Here is a 15,377-nt window from a genome sequence, read left to right on the forward strand (position 1 = left end):
GAGCACTGTGGCCAGATAAACAAGGAAACTGATATCAGTCCCCATTATCAGTCTCTCAGGTAGATGAGCACTGTGGCCAGATAATGGGGACTGACATCAGTTTCCTTGTTTATCAGTCTCTCAGGTAGATGAGCACTGTGGCCAGATAATGGGGACTGATATCAGTTTCCTTGTTTATCAGTCTCTCAGGTAGATGAGCACTGTGGCCAGATAATGGGGACTGATATCAGTTTCCTTGTTTATCGGTCTCTCAGGTAGATGAGCACTGTGGCCAGATAAACAAGGAAACTGATATCAGTCCCCATTATCAGTCTCTCAGGTAGATGAGCACTGTGGCCAGATAATGGGGACTGACATCAGTTTCCTTGTTTATCAGTCTCTCAGGTAGATGAGCACTGTGGCCAGATAATGGGGACTGATATCAGTTTCCTTGTTTATCAGTCTCTCAGGTAGATGAGCACTGTGGCCAGATAATGGGGACTGATATCAGTTTCCTTGATTATCGGTCTCTCAGGTAGATGAGCACTGTGGCCAGATAATGGAGACTGATGGCAGTTTCCTTGTTTGAAAACACAGATATATATTTACAGAAAGAAACACAAGATGATAGCTATAATATATTTTTGGAGACTGGCTATTAACAAGTCTGTATTTCCAAATATGATCTTTCCATTGTATAAGAAATGTCAGATACACTGTTATTGCACAGATTAGAAAAAACAAAACATGTACTTATTACACAGGTTCTCAAACTCAGGGCCTGATTCAAGCCCGCTCGCAAGCAGGGTCGATGGCCGGGCAGTGCGCACAAGTGGCATGCGCACTGCGTGGGTGCGAGCCACGCAGCGAGCGAGAAATCACTCGCTGCGGGACTCACTACAAGACGGGGTGGCTGTCAATGTTGATCGACAGCTCGCCCCGTTTTGTAGGCGCGGAGGGGGGGTGGCTGCCCAAACGGAGGCGTTCCCGAAGGAACGCCTGCCGTTTGGGGGCGGCCCTACTGACATCACAAGTGATGTCAGTAGTGAGCTTCCTGCTCTATTAGAGCAGGAAGCTCACTGGGGCTTGCGGGAACGAGACCCTACCACAAGGGTCTCGTCTCAAGCCCGATGGTCGCAATGGTCGAGACCATCGTGACCATCACCTGGCTGCTCGCAAAAGCTGTGGGTGGTCAAAAAAACCCCCCAAAAAACAGGCCGCCCAGATTCAGAGCGAGCGCTCACAAAGAGCGTCCGGCTCTGAATCAGGGCCTCAGTCCTCAGGTCCCCAAACAGTGCATCTTTTCAAGGTCTCCTCACAGAATCACAAGTGATATAATTAGCTCCACCTGTGGGTCTTCTAAAATGAATCAGTGAGTAATGAGTACACCTGTGCACCTGCTGGGTGACCTGAAAAACATGACCTGTGTGGGGTCCTGAGGACTGAGCTTGAGAACCACTGCCTTATTATATACATCTATATAAGATGCTCATAATGCAGTGGTTCTCAATCTCCTGAGGACCGAGTTTGAGAACTTGTGCCATAATGAATATAATTTCTTTATAAATATTGTTCTAATACTAGTAGTACTTCATAGCAGCAGCAACAAATGTGGTCAGGCATTAAAGAAGTATATCTTTATTTAGTGTAGCTTTTAGTGCACACTGCAGCACAGGCTGCCATATCGTGCACACTGCAGCACAGGCTGCCATATCGTGCACACTGCAGCACGGGCCGCCATATCGTGCACACTGCAGCACGGGCCGCCATACCGTGCACACTGCAGCACAGGCCGCCATATCGTGCACACTGCAGCACAGGCTGCCATATCGTGCACACTGCAGTACAGGACGCCATATCGTGCACACTGCAGTACAGGCCGTCATATCGTGCACACTGCAGTACAGGGCGCCATATCGTGCACAATGCAGTGCAGGCCGCCATATCGTGCACACTGCAGCGCAGGCCGCCATATCGTGCACACTGCAGCACAGGCCGCCATATTGTGCACACTGCAGCACAGGCCGCCATATCGTGCACCCTGCAGCACAGGCCGCCATATAGTGCACAGAGCAGTGCATGCCGCTATGTACAGTAGTTACCATATAATGCACACAGCAATGCAAATTGCCATATAGTGCACATAGCAGTGCAGACCACTATATAACATTTTGTATATTGCTGAAAAAGGCTGTATTCATGCATATTACTTCAGTGTGACACTTCCGCTATGCAGAACTAGTCCCTTAATCTCCATAAATAGGAGCCGAGCAATATAGGACTATGGGCCTGATTCAGCTTTGGGAATAGAGTAAGATATAGCAACTGACTGTGATCTTGGAAAAACCATGTTGTGTTGCAATGCAAGGGGGGCAATTGCATAGATTGTTTTTGCATGTGGGGTAAATACTTGCTGCTTTTGCATGTAAAGGCCCCCATACATCAGCAATTGATTGCAGCAATTCTGCAATTTGCAATCGAATGTGTATAAAAATATAACTTTCTCTTTTTCAATCGATTGTAGCAATTCTGCAATTGATTGAAAAAAGGGAAAGATATTTATACACAATCGATTGCAAATTGCTGCAATCAATTGCTGATGTATGCGGGCCTTCAGCCACAAATGCTGGGCAGCTTTATTTTTACACTGCAATGTAAATTTCAGTTAGGACCTCCCAAAACTAAATCTCTCTGCACATTTTAAATCTGCCCCACCTCCAGTGCAGCGTTGCAATCCCCAGATTCCAGGTCAGAGGATCGGTGTAATCTAACATGTTGGATTTCACAGATTTGCAGATCACAATCAATATATGATCGTGATTAGCAAATCAGTGAAATTTAACATGGAGAACTTCACCGATCCGCCGATGGATCGCGGGAACATCAATAGCCGCCTGAAGGTATTTCCGACCGTCGGATCAACGTTTCTGATCCGACCGCAGGATCAGAAAATACATCGCCTGGTGTATGTGGGCCTTTAATTGCTAGGTCTACTCTATTCCCAAATCTGATAAATAAGGGATGATCCAACAAATAAAATAGATACTGTAAACAAAATGATTACTTAGATTAATGGCATCATAATACAACTCACTATTGTCATAGATAAACGGAATTTAAAAATAACAAAATTGTTTTCCCTATTGTATACAACAATGGTTAGAGGATTAATTAAAGATACAAATAATTTGAAAATCTAAAACACAGTTTCACAAGTTAAAAATCAGGCTATAGAGCATTAAAAAAAAAAAAAGTAAATTGTCACTTAAAATTGCAATGCATTTCACAGCACCTGGACACTCCCTCAGGCAGTAAAAGTGTCCACAATAGACAGGGGCGGGTACTAATTACCTGGGCTTGGGGTTGCTGGAGGGGCTCAGGTCTGACGCTGGACCCCCTCCCTCTTATCCATAGGCGAAACTAGAGATCTGGTAATGGGTGGTTCCCATCCGTGTCAGATATTGTGTCACTGTTTCTTGGGGAAAAAAAAATTCTATCACATATTATGTATATATACTCTAGAGTTGTAGGGGGCAGTGCAAAAACAAAAATGTGTGTGCCCACTGTGAGCAGGAGTGGTTTTGAGACCCCCCCATTTCATAATCAGCAGCGCTCTGCATGCCAATTAACCCCCCCACCCAGCCAGTGGCAAACGCAGGATTTCCAGAGGGGGGTTTCCAAATGCTTAATTTTAGAGCGAGTGTGGCCTGTCAATGAAGAGGGCAGAATCAGTACTTCAATAAGCGTCATACAAAGTGTATTGTGTGTATTACTTCCAAGCATATACAGGACCAGTGATCACAGTAAGTCATTATATGTGGCAGTAGGCCATCCTGCCTGAGGTGAACGTATTTATTTAAGATGCGGGCACCATTCCAGACTATTGGAGCAAGTCTGGGAGCCTGGAGGAGCAGCAGAGTAACCTAGCACGGCCCTGGACATATATGTACATATTGGGCTCTATAGCAGTGCATCTCTAACAGTGCATGTTTTCCAGATCTTCTAGTTGGTGCACAGGTTATTTATTACTGGCTGATACATGTTAAAAGATCCACAGGTAGTGCTAATTATTTCATTTGTGATACTGAGAAGAACATACAGCACTAGTAACAATCTATTATATTACTATTTCTATTGTGGTCATGTGTGGGCTGGGGAGGGGGGTTTCCAGGCAGACGGAACCCCCCCCTGCGTTTGCCTATGAACCTATTAACATACATTGCTCCACCTCCCCTAAATGCCGCCAGCATCTCCCTGTCCATTTGCCCCCCAGCAGCTTGTTTCCCCACATGCCCCCATGAGTGTCACAATTGCCCTCAGCATCATCTCTCTGACATAGCCCCCCTGCAGGCAGTTAGCCCACATGCCTATCAACTTCTTACAGTGTGTGTTAATACAGTGGTCCAGGGCAGGCTCAGCAGGAGCACAGGGAGCTGGGATGCAGGACCATAGTGCCAGGGAAGACAGGCAGCAGTAGAGGGCCAGTCCGACCACTACCACGGATCTGTCCGCTACCACCGTGGTGGATCAGAGCCGGCGGCTTTTCAAACATAATACCTGAAGTGATCCAATCACAGCTCTCGAAACGGCAGCCAGGAGCGGCTCCCCGGACGACCCCACAGTTTGATCTTACCTTAAAGGCAGCCCAGCACACAGCAGCATGTGTGCTGGGCTGCACTGCAGTGGGAGACTGCTCGCTGCAGCAGCAGTCTCCTCTGCCTGTGGGGGGTGTGGAAACAATCACACTGATCTCACCCCCTCACCCCCGGCTTTGCACCGGGCTGAGGGGCTCACTAAGGCAGCATGGCCATGCCTCCCGCGATTAGGCCACATATAGCATACAAATTGTGAAGAGTCATACATCCCGTCCATAGTGATGTACTAACCACGCCTACTTTGCTGTTGGTCCCGCCTACAGTTGATTTGGCGCCGCCACTTCCAGAAATGTTTCCAGGGCCACTTTTAGTTCCCAATCCACCCCTGATCCAGGCAGTAACAGCGAGTCAGTGACACAATCTGTGTCAGTGTCAGTCTGTGCATGGACATAAAGTATCATTGACCAGGTGAGTGCACATCTGACTGCATATAGCAGCCTATTCATCATCACTTTTTTTTTTACAATTGCAGGTGAAAAGGTTCTGCTTTTGTAAAAATGAAGTTATCGGGCCATTCATTACGAAGGTAAAGCAGGAGATTTCACAGATATCTCCTACTTCCCTTCCTCTGGCGGAATAGCCAGCTGTCCCCATACACTAGTATCACAGATATCTCCTACTTACCTTCCTCTGGTGGAATGGCCCGCTGTCCCCATACACTAGTATCACAGATATCTCCTACTTACCTTCCTCTGGCGGAATGGCCCGCTGTCCCCATACACTAGTATCACAGATATCTCCTACTTACCTTCCTCTGGCGGAATGGCCCGCTGTCCCCATACACTAGTATCACAGATATCTCCTGCTTACCTTCCTCTGGCGGAATGGCCCGCTGTCCCCATACACTAGTATCACAGATATCTCCTCCTTACCTTCCTGGCGGAATGGCCTGCTGTCCCCATGCACTAGTATCACAGATATCTCCTACTTACCTTCCTCTGGCGGAATGGCCCGCTGTCCCCATACACTAGTATCACAGATATCTCCTGCTTACCTTCCTCTGGCGGAATGGCCCGCTGTCCCCATACACTAGTATCACAGATATCTCCTGCTTACCTTCCTCTGGCGGAATGGCCCGCTGTCCCCATACACTAGCATCACAGATATCTCCTGCTTACCTTCCTCTGGCGGAATGGCCCGCTGTCCCCATACACTAGTATCACAGATATCTCCTGCTTACCTTCCTCTGGCGGAATGGCCCGCTGTCCCCATACACTAGTATGGGGACAGTATTCATCAATCTCCAATGCTCTCTTTCTCGCACAGGGCACCAAAATGTCTACATATGGCTCTGGCAACCAGATTCTAGCTGTAATTTATAGAATTGACTAGATAAATGATAGCTACAATCTGATTGGTTGATGTGGGTAACGCCACCACTTGTCCTCATTAGAGGTTTGATAAATCTTCCCCTTGTTCCCTTATAGGAAAGACTATAGAGATGTCTGCAGTGGACAATCTTTGGGCACATAAAACATGTTACGATTTGAAGCAGACTAGAGAGTGGAACGCTAGAGCGCAAATAAACCCAACATAACACCCATTATTGCTGACGTATTTATACTTTTACAGGTGCTTATTAAAATAATCATATTATTATAATTTTTGTAGCTTATATGTACAGTGACGCGATTGCCGCATTCCCAGCGGGCCTCAGTCAATGTAAAAATTACTACTTTTGTAATCTTTTGGATTTCTTTCCTCCGAGCCAGCAGATTTGTAATTACATAGGGAAAGTCTGGCTGTTACACAGAAACAAAATAATATCACTTTTAACTACAGGCAGCCTTTCTCTGCCCACCGGTCTTTTGATGCGCACAGCTGTATACCCGTAATTCTGATATGTTTTAGCAGTAACCTTGGAATAATGCTGCAAAGGGAACGCTATTGTGTCCCTAAAGTTAGAACATTGTTAGTGTCATTAGTTTGACATCAGAAACAGCAATATCATGATAGAACAGATAGAGTGTATTACTCTATTAAGCCAAGGATTTTAAAATCACACCACAACAGGAATTTCTTAGCCTAAAATTTGATTTAGCCGAAATTGTATTTACCGGGGAAAAAAAAGGGATTGGGGTAAACTGCACACTGCTCAAGAGTTGTTAATGGGAAATAAAACAGGGCACAGAAAATGAGGACTGGGAGTACAGGGCAATCTGCAGCACAGCACCATGTCCAGCCAGACACCTATATCACAACTGCTTCAGTGCATTGCTGCCAAGTTATCCCAATGGGACTTCCGTAATTTTACTGAGAGCAGAGCAAAGGGGCACAAAGAGAAGAGATCCTGAGCCTGTTTAGGAGTTGGACGCTGTAGCACAGCCTCTGGTGTCTTTGTACAGAGCTCTGCTAAAATATGCAAAAGCTGTATTGGATCATCTGTGTGAACATCGGTAATCTGAGTAACTCTCAGCATAATCAGGATGACCGATGTTTTCCACCAAAAGCGTTATTTCCCAGGTCCAGCCATTTACACCGGACCCGGTTCTTTTGGGTTTACAGTGGACGCTTGGAGATGATGTCATCTCCAAGGGCTACGGAAGCCAGCCAATCTGCTGGTTTGAGAAATGACCCAGGTCATCGTGACCAGAGTCTCGCTGTTTATGCTGCACTGTTACCCAGGTTCTTCCCAGGTAGCAACCAGGGTGGGATTGCCGTTTTTCTTTTCCCAAGGACCCTTTTAAACTGAACTGCAAACCGGGTTATTGCAGCAGTGGAAAAAGGGTATTAGTTTGATTTAGTACAACTGATGCTGTTACCTTTCTTTACAAGATCAAAGAGTAGCCACTATCAAAGAGAATTTCAGATCAGAGAGGTTTCAAACCGTCTAAAGAGGACATGTAGAGAAGTTCCCTGTAGCTACTAGCAATCCGCTTCTAGCTATCATTTACATTCTATAAAATGATAAGTAGAATCTGATTGGCTGCGTCTCCACTTTTCCTCGTTAGAAGGCTGAATACATCCCCTCCCAATAATTGGAAAGCACCTTCTTTAGTTAAAAGTATGATCTGGACTATGGAGACTGAAACTAGTCTTCAGTATCACAGAATCTTAGGAGTGTCATGTGATGTAAAGGTAATCGGCACATTGGGCCTTATAATGAGTTTAATGTGCGCCTGCTTACTGAGCGTGCCTTGCGTGTTTTTGCACTGCGCATTCTCTGGAACCGATCTCATGCAACTTCAGGAGATGACGAGTCATATACATTTCAGTCGCATCTCTACTTACAACCGATGGCCTGATTCAGAGATGTAAGCTTTTCCGATTTTTACACAGTTGAGCGATTACTGGTGAACTAAGCATGCATCGAAATGTAAGCCCCCTCTGCAATCTCGCACGCATTCCTTCAGGGATTGAAATGCGATTGGCAGGACGACATCGTATGGAGGAGGAAATGGGGGAGTGGTCGGAAAGCTCACAATAGATCAGTGCTGTTTTGGGGGCGGGTCGCAGCAGGCCTATGCGATCCCCTACGCAGACAAGATGACTCCAGCATCTCAGTCCATGTTGAGTGACAATAAAGTTACTCAAATGGGCGATTTTTAAAGAACCTGCATATGGGTTGCGAGTGTGACCGCAGTTGCGGTGCCGTTTGCTATGGCTCTGATGAGCGTCTCCTTACTGTTAGGGGAGGGTGTGATTTTACAAACAATTGCTGCTCCGCTGCATACAGAATCGCAGCTGCAATTGTAACACTAAAAGAGCCTAGTAGGTATAAACAAGCGCTGAAAGGAGTTAACTCTAGCAGCTACTGATAATCGGGATAGTCACTCCCTAGCACAGATAAATACACAAGAGAAAGTAGTAGTGCTAATTAATCAATATCATGTGTAGCATAAAATTAGTTAGATTGTAAAGGTACTTTCAATATATTTAATATGGATAAAATTAGTTCATAATTTCAGTGTAAAATGTACATAATGGACATTACACAAATAAAAACCTATACTGTATGTATGTGCATGTAGGATCTCACCCACAACCTCAAGTCCGTATTGGTCTAATGTCCATAAATCCACTATGGTAGAACATAGGAGATGCCAAGATATTATGGCTCCCATAATATCTTGGCATCTCCTATGTTCTCCCATAGTGGCTTTATGGACAGTATATATATATGTGTTTTTATTTGTGTAATATCCATTATACCGATTCTGTGAGATATATAAAGAGGTGATGTTGATGGCTTTGTGGGAACAAGTTTTTTGAATTGTAATCTGGAGGATACTGGGGACCTCTGTAGGTATTTCCAAGGTGCTGCAACAAGAGTGGGAGATCAGACTTGCTGCCGCATTTAAGATGGATTAAAGGCACTGACAAATGATAAATAAAGGATGCTGATAAATAAAGCAGAAGACATAAGAGATGGTTGCAATAGTTAGGAAGGAAGAAGATGAGAGTGGACGAGAGTTTAGGTAGCATCGAAGGGAGACATCAGGGCATATTCTGGTATACTTCTAAGGAGGAAGTGACTGGGCATGTTGGCCTGGGAAGCAGTCGGGAAGCCGACAGAAGGAATCCTGACCGCCGGCTTCCCGACTGTCTAATCCCGGCAAGGTACAAATGACAGGCGTCGAAATCCCGATGCCTGTCATTTTACTTACGCAGGAAGCCAGATGCCCGTCATCCCGATCGCTGGTAAGCCGGGCGCGGACAGCTGCAGGAGTGTCAGGTACCCACCTGGGAGGGTTAAGTTTAGGCTAGGGGAGGGGGGGTAGGTTTAGGCACTGGGGGGGAGGTTAGAGTTACGCACCCCTAAGGTTTAGTTTTAAAAGATTAGAGCTACTTACCTTAATCACCGTTCTGGATTTTCACCGATGTCGGGCTGCCGCTGTCGGGATTTGAACCACCAGCCATGTGGCCAGAGGTAAATCATACCGATCCCTGTTGGCCTTAGGGCGCACTGGGACAACCATGTGGAGATTGCAGAGAAGCAGGTGGGTGCACAAGGTATGACAGAAGAGGTAGATTTAGGCGTTATCGGTATAGAGGCCTGAAAACAGAGCCTTGTGGGGCCACAACAGATAGTGGGAGTGAAGGGGAGGATGGGCAAGAGGTAAATAGCACTAACGGGCATATTTATCAATATTGTTTTTACTAAAATAATGTGAAAAAGAGCATTTTCACATTATTTTAGTATCACATAAATGTATTAAAAAGGGATTTTATAGTGGATTTCATGAACTAAAAAACTCCTCCAAGCCTTTAAATTCGCTGGGCCCCTGCTCTATGACCCCCAATTTCAGTTTGCAGCACCTGACCAGGGGTCACAGAGCAGGAGCCCGGTGATTAGCTGACCGGAGTCACGGAGGAGCTCACCGGATCGATGATCAACATGCAGGTATGTTTTAGCTTAGCAGGGGGTGGGGCTTTGGGGGGAGGAATCACATGAGAAGGGTGTGTAGCAGGCAGCCACACTCCCAGGGTATATTTTGTCATGAGTGTGGGTGCTACTACTTACACGGGCCCGGGCCTTCTGGAGGGGCCTAACAGGGGCCCGGGTCAGTAGCACATACAGCAGGGAGAGAGAGAGAGGAGACTGCTGCTGCTCAGCGGCAGCAGTCTCTATCCCCAGCACACGCTGCGGTGTGCTGGGCTGCGGAGGGTCCAGGGTAGCTGTTGCCTCTGAGCAGCAGTAGTATGTCCTCTCACTTCCTATAAGTCATACTTGCTGACTCTCCCGCTATGGCCAGGAGGCTCCCAAAAATCAGGGTTGTACTCCCTGCCGCCCGCAAGAGAGACCAAGTCTCCCGGACTGGCCGCCCCCTGGCCATCTGTTTATTTCCAACAATGCCATAACTTCCAACTGTCCCCATTTTGGCGGGATAGTTTTGATTCGTGGACCTCGACAGTTTCATCAAAAATAGGTGTTTTTGGGCAGGTAGGAACAGGGTTTGGGTGCATCAGTGGAGGAACTTAAGCTATACATATTTGGTACAGCCAAATGTTGATTTATGCAGTGCCACCTCCAAGTTCCAATCTCTGGGAGATCTAAATACAGACAAGGCTGTAGAGATCCTGGCTGAGCCCGGGTGATAGGAAGGGGCGTGTTACGCCTCCTAAAACCCCCCGACCCCTCAATAAAACCCAGTATCTTTGGCATTGGGTATCTGCTGGGCACTACTGCTGCTGACCAGATGGAGAGGGGTGCGAGGGTGTGTATGTGTGTAGTGGGAAGATGGCAGACCCCTCCAGCAAGCCTGGGAAATCAGTACCTGTGCCCCTTCCCCCGTCTCGGCACCCCTGAATATAGAATATGGAAATGTACACTGTTACTATTTCAGTAATTCTATGTAAAATCAGTACACTGATTTATTCTTACTGGCAGGAGTGACCGGATTATTGCTTGATGTCACTGACAAGTACATTGCCCAATGCTTCCTACTTGTAACACCTAATTCAGATGTGCGCCTGATCATACCAAATTAATCTAGTGATGGACACTGTGCGGTCCTAGGCAGAGCCCCCCCCCTTACCCCAGCCAGAGCAGAGCACACTGCTGCAGTAGATGCCTGGCACTAGGACCCAGTAGCTCTCCATCATGCGCCTTTTGCTGAGTCTTCCTCTCCTACCCTGCAGTGTTTTCCTCTTTTCACTGTCCATCAACTGTGCCACCACCGGATCAGGGACCTGCTCGCCAGAGAGGGAGGGCCGGAGGAGCGGGACTGGCATCCCCTGTCTTAAATGCTCCAGGCCTCCCAAAGTCTTAATCCAGTCCTGATCCTAGGGCTACATGGATCCCTCTGAGCCTTCGCTTATGGGACACAGAGCAGAGAGTAAAACCAAGCACTTTATACTTTGCTGAAAGCACAATTTCTGCATCACATAATCTCCACGGCACAGCGCAGTAAGGCTGCAAAGCGGTAGCAGCAAATCTGAGATCAGAGGAGGAGGGACATGCAGCCTGCACCACGTGGTCATGTAGTTTTGCCTTCATATGCACATGGGACATTTTCTATCTTGGGGCAAAAAAAAAATAAAAAAATCAGTTTGACAGAAACCTCCGTGCAGCCCTAGAAACGAACCTTCAAAAGCTGGCTGAGAATCCGATTAACTAATGACACTGACTTGTCAGATTAAATTTAGGTACTCAGCAACCTGTAATATGGTATTATGGAGTGGTATCTTCTTTGAATTAAATGTAGCTTTTAAAAGGTGCGTACACACACACACACACACACACACAAACGATTTAGTAAATGAACAATTTTAGTTAACAATTTTCGTTCATTTTTTCAAGGGAAAAATTAACGAAAATAGTTTACTAAAATCATTCATTTACTAAATGTAATGAATGATTTTTTTGAACTACAAACGATTTTTGCATATTCCCTTACTCAAAATCGTTGAGTTGGTCAGTCTGACTGAACTACAAACGTGAACGCGCATGAACAATAATCGTTCATAGTTTTAACTCAGAAAGTGAACAATTTTTTCAACGATTGAACGATAAACGATATCGTTAACGATAATCGTTCAAAAAATCGTTGTGTGTGTATGCACCTTAAGGCATTACTGACTTTAAGGGTAATCTTTAAATTTAGGATATAGGTTACAGTTTTATAATCCTTTTGAGTCAATATATGTTACTTGTTTTGAAACGTTAGAGTATATTTATCCTATTAAATAAAAAAATTGTTTTACTAATCACTATAAACATAATACTCCTCAGTATTGCTCAACGACTTTGGTTATAAACAGTTGCATCATTGTTCCTATGGCAGACAACTACAAAAATGGTTTGTGGTTTGCTTTAGAAACAGACATTGATTTCACCTGTTTGCTTTAGCTGAGAGTAGAAGCCTCTATTGTTCTTAATGTTTGTACATATATTGTGTAAACCAACATCACCCACTTGCTGAGCTACAAGGGGGAAAATGTTGAGCCCACAGTATTGTAGCGTTCATTCTAGCACCCTGCATGTAATCAGTGAGGGGGGCATATTTTCATTTTTAACAGCACCATTTATGACATAATGCATCACTACAGCTACTGTAGCGATACATCACGTATAAAATTTTGCCCTTCTGAAATTAAAATATGCCCCCCTCACTGATTACATGCAGGGAGCTAGAATGAACACTACGATTGTTTAGAAAAAGGTCAGAAAGCTAAAAGCAATCTCCCAAATTTGTAAAGATTTGGATACCAGATTGAATCAATCATTGGGGCCTACTGACCGACTTTGCAGGGCAGCATTCCGGGAGCAGCCAGAGAGGACCTGCTTCTTTCATCTTCGGGGGGCGGGGCCAGACAATAGTCGGCATTAGGCCCCAACTCCTTTACAGGAAACCACCGCGATTCACGGGTCCACGAGGAGGGGGTGGGGCTAAATGACGCAATTAGTGTCATTTAGCCACGCCCCTTCCATACGGACCCGCAAACGTCTCAGAAAATCTCCCCATCCTGCTCACTCCACTAGGAAGTGGGTGGGAGATTTGCCTACTCTTTTGGGGATGCGGGGGAGTTACCCCAAAAAAATCGTGAGCCTCCCGGGAGAGCAGGGAAGTATGCATTGGGGCAGATTCTGTAATGGGCGTAATGCAAAAATAGCCAGGTAATTTTGCACCTGGACAAAACCATGTTGCACTGCTGGTGGGGCAAAATGAAAATGTGCAGAAAGGTTTAGGTATCAGATGGGGGTGTCCAAACGCGAATCTAAATCGCAGTGTAAAAATAAAGTTGACCAGCGTTTGTGGGCTACATGCAAAGGCAGCCAGTTTTCACCCTGCATGCAAAATTAATACAATTATTTGCACCCCTTGCATTGCAACATGGTTTGTCCAGGTGCACATTACTTGCTTTTTTTTTTGCTTTGCTCCCGACTCAGAATCAGGCGAATTGTTGCACGGGGAAAATTATATAACTACACTCTCAAATATTTCTCGTATTGTTATGCTCTGGATATTTCTTTACTGGTTTAGAATCTACCCTCTGCTGAATTGTGCACTTTTCTCTTATACCTGTTGTACACAGTGGGGTATATTTACTAAAGTGAGAGTTTTTAGAAGAGGAGATGTTGCCCATAGCAACCAATCAGATTCCGCTTAACATTTAACTAGCACCTTCTAGACGATAATAGCTAGAATCTGATTAGTTGCTATGGGCAACATCTCCACTTCTATAAAACTCACACTTTAGTAAATTTATCCCAGTGACTGTGTAAACCCATCCTATACTTTAACTGCTTTTGCTGTTCTCTCTTATTTTTTGTACATCTGTGTTTTTTTCTCTTATGGTGCTAAATGAAAACCTGCATAAACCAAACACCACCGTAAAACATGTACCTATATATAGATATATATAGCATTTTGTTTTAATCGATAATGTAGTTTTTCTGCGTTTTGTTCGACAAATATCCAACTCCATTACCACAACAACAGACGCGAAAACGAATCCAGATACCCGCAGCTACCTTACCCGGGAAAAAACAAACCTACTAGGCAAATTCTATTTCCAGTATTCAGCCTTTCTCTGCAATTTAAAAAATCTGTGCTCCGCAATGCAAGTACATTTTTTTAAAATAGACTCCAGCAACTAATCACTTTGAAATGTCACTTTAGTCAACTTTGCAGTGTTTACTTTCAAACAGAATATTTCAGATTTATTTTATATCATTTTAAAATAAAAAGTGTTTTCCTTCCAGATCTAAGGGGCATATGTATCAAAGCTTGATGCGAGATAAAATTGTGAGATATAGATCACCAACCAATCAGCTCCTAACTATCATTTTTTTTAAACACAGCCTGCAAAATGTAAGTTAGAAGCTGATTGGTTGGTGATATATATCTCACAATTTTGTCTCACATCAAGCTTTGATACATATGCCCCTTAAGGGTGCAAAAACTGAAAGAAAAATGTTTTACACAATGTAGCCTGCATAACCAATTTAATTCACAAAACACAAAGAAATAGACCTTGCCTGGTAGCAGTGCTTAATAATGAAGGAAATGTATTGTCTTGTTGCTAGAAGCAAGAAATCTTATTGTAATGTTGTTGAACAGGAAGCAAACGTAACAAAAAAATCACCTCACCTGAATTTCTGACCAGCTGGTGCTGCAATCTTGTTAAGTTTTTCCATGTTATCCAAGTGCTGAATGGGTCATGTATTAGCCTGTCAGTGTGTTATCCCAACACCGGACGGAAGACTCATTTCTATACACGTTGTGTCTGTGTATTTCTCTCTCCAGTGTGTAGTAGGCACTTACTCATTTCATAGGAGAAGTAAAACTCACCAGATCACATAGTCAAGTCTCCAGTTTCTTTTCTGTCACATGACCCACTCCCTGCCCATCCAGATCATGAATAATCCTACACAAGCATCTTGGCTAGTACCTATGTGGGTGTGGATCTGCACCTGTAGCTGACTGACAATAGTGATTAAGAACGTACATCTTAATGCATTTCTCAGCTCGACGGTTTTACATTTATTTTCATTGTTTAATCTGTTAACTAATCCAGCACAAAATAGTGTTTTTTATTTTATATATTATGGGTTATATATAGTAACACTATTTTGCAGGAAACCCACCGAAGAAAGCTGTTTTGCACCCACAAATATGAAGTGAATCTGATATGCTCGCCCCCGTTTCTGATCGCAAGCGCAGCCCCAATACGTTTCTGTGGAGGCTGCTAAAATGTGATATGCATCCAGCTTTCTGGCGCGTGCCCTCCATAGCTAACGCCTTTGTAGGTCAATTTTTTGCGGGGGAGGGACCCAAAGGATATGCGGCAATAAGA

The 15,377-nt window shown here is 44.7% G+C and overlaps 1 protein-coding gene across 6 annotated transcripts in view; it reads right to left on the minus strand.

Moving 5' to 3' along the window:
• Positions 1-14,936, minus strand: part of BLNK (B cell linker) — an 80,317-nt gene extending 65,381 nt beyond the window's left edge. For 2 of the 6 annotated variants that reach the window (XM_088476931.1, XM_088476929.1), the window contains exon 1: positions 14,873-14,936. Coding sequence is in view for 2 of the 6 variants with exons in the window: in XM_088476927.1 (XP_088333053.1) it covers positions 14,672-14,718 (47 nt within the window). In the remaining 4 variants the exon portion in view is untranslated. The other 4 variants (XM_088476927.1, XM_088476926.1, XM_088476928.1 and 1 more) reach the window with 3 other exon arrangements.
• Between the last annotated feature and the right edge of the window lie 441 nt (positions 14,937-15,377).

Source organism: Taudactylus pleione, unplaced genomic scaffold (genome assembly GCF_031769625.1).
Source record: "Taudactylus pleione unplaced genomic scaffold, aTauple2 ptg000198l, whole genome shotgun sequence".
Lineage (NCBI taxonomy): Eukaryota > Metazoa > Chordata > Amphibia > Anura > Myobatrachidae > Taudactylus > Taudactylus pleione.